Source organism: Branchiostoma belcheri, unplaced genomic scaffold (assembly GCF_001625305.1).
Source record: "Branchiostoma belcheri isolate BF01 breed outbred unplaced genomic scaffold, Haploidv18h27 scaffold2044, whole genome shotgun sequence".
Lineage (NCBI taxonomy): Eukaryota > Metazoa > Chordata > Leptocardii > Amphioxiformes > Branchiostomatidae > Branchiostoma > Branchiostoma belcheri.
The window spans coordinates 1-1,657 of record NW_017803541.1 but is presented as its reverse complement, the minus strand read 5'-3'; the positions used below and the strand labels follow the sequence as shown (position 1 = coordinate 1,657).

Genomic DNA, 1,657 nt, shown 5'->3' with positions numbered 1-1,657 from the left:
TGCATCTGAATGGTACTAACTACCACGCCCTTCATTAGCTATTCATTAAGAAACAATCGTCGTTTATTTGGGATCTAAATATTGTGAGTCGTGGGAAGAGGCTAATTATGGGGTATTTTAGCCTCTGAAAAAACAATAAATCAAGCAATTTCGCTAGCCTAATTCAAAAGGTATTGACTAGAATATTGTCTTTTAGATTTAACTGATTTATTATGTGAAAGATGCTAATTGCCCCACTTCACATTAGTGGATTATTACTAACTTGCCGTTTGTGCATAGAAAAATAGTTACGAATAATTTGGGCTCTGCATGGTGGTTAATGGGACACATTTCACATACTTTGCTTCCTTTATAAGTGTGTCATTTTTTACATTATACACGTGTATACAATTTGACACGCACAAAAACACAAGTAGCACACCAGAACAAGTTTCTGCCCAACTTGTTTCCACCTGTCTTGCACTGATAACTCTAAACTCACATAGCTAGATATTTAGCTTTCTTCCCCCTTTTCCGCGAGGACGAGGCACTTTTGGTTTTATAGGTCACTTCGCGGTTACCAGAAAGGGGGGACACTTTGCCTGTCCCCTTTGCCGTCTTGCCTGCCTCTTTCTTGATCTTTTTGTCGGGTCGTCGTGTTGTATTGGAGTCTTCCGACTCACTTGGGCTTGACTCACTTGGGCTTGACAGAGGTCGTTTGATGGCGCTCTCATCTTCTGACGAGTACTCAGAGATGTGATCGCCAGATTCATCCAGTTTGAGGTCAAGACCATCGGCCGACTGGGCGATTTCCGTATCCTCTGTATCGGACATCCACTTGCTAGCCCCCTCTTCTGGAATAGGTGTAGACTCAGGGGTGCCCTTCAACAGCTTGGGGAGGGTCTGTGCTTCATCAGGAAGGTCGGTTGTCGTAGGTGCCGCCTTGCAGACCTTTGCTTTGGCTGGTGAGTTAGATTTCACCACCTGTTCACGTGGAGGTTTCGTCCCAGGTTTAGGGGCAGTCTGCTGCGCAGTGTCCCCAACATCTGGGAGAGCTTGGGTGAGGAACGGCAACTTGGGTAACATACCCTCCTCTTCATTGGCACCCATCGAAACCTCGTTCTCATTCCCATTCTCTTCCTCTCCTTCCAGATCTTGTTCCTCCCCACTGTCAGCCTGGGCAGGCCGAGCAGCATCCCCGGACTTGGCAGTGGAGGAGGTCTCAGTGGGACTTGTTTCTGCTGGGCCACTCGACTTAGTGTGTTCAGAAGTAGTGCTTGCGGCTACAGGCCTCGCCCACGACGTCCCCATGCTCAACCTGTTAGCAAAGCTGAGCTGACACGCCCTGCCAGCGTGGCCTGCGTCACCGCACACGTTGCACTTGATCTCGTTAACACACACATCCGCCTGATGCCCTATTTCGCAACATTTGTTGCATTTTACTGCTGTGCAGTCAGCAACAAAATGTTCCTCGCTGCCACATCTATGGCACAGCTTCGGCTGGCCAGAATACCGTATGCCTATCAGATCGTTCCCTATGCGGAAGGAGCCAGGTATGTGTTCCTTGAGCTTGATACGGTATTGCCGGGTGCCTGATAGAATTTCTGGAAAAGCCTAGGTTAGCATACGTCAGGAGTCTGGACGCATCTATGGTCCCGTACGCTTGGAGACGGTGACG

At 48.5% G+C, this 1,657-nt stretch overlaps 1 protein-coding gene across 1 annotated transcript; it reads right to left on the bottom strand.

Moving 5' to 3' along the window:
• Nucleotides 1–481: 481 nt before the first annotated feature.
• LOC109469490 lies at nt 482–1,290 on the bottom strand (the record flags this gene model as incomplete). Its single annotated transcript, XM_019768012.1, has 1 exon — nt 482–1,290. A coding segment is annotated over exon 1 (809 nt), but the record flags the coding sequence as incomplete, so codon positions are not given.
• Nucleotides 1,291–1,657: the final 367 nt, after the last annotated feature.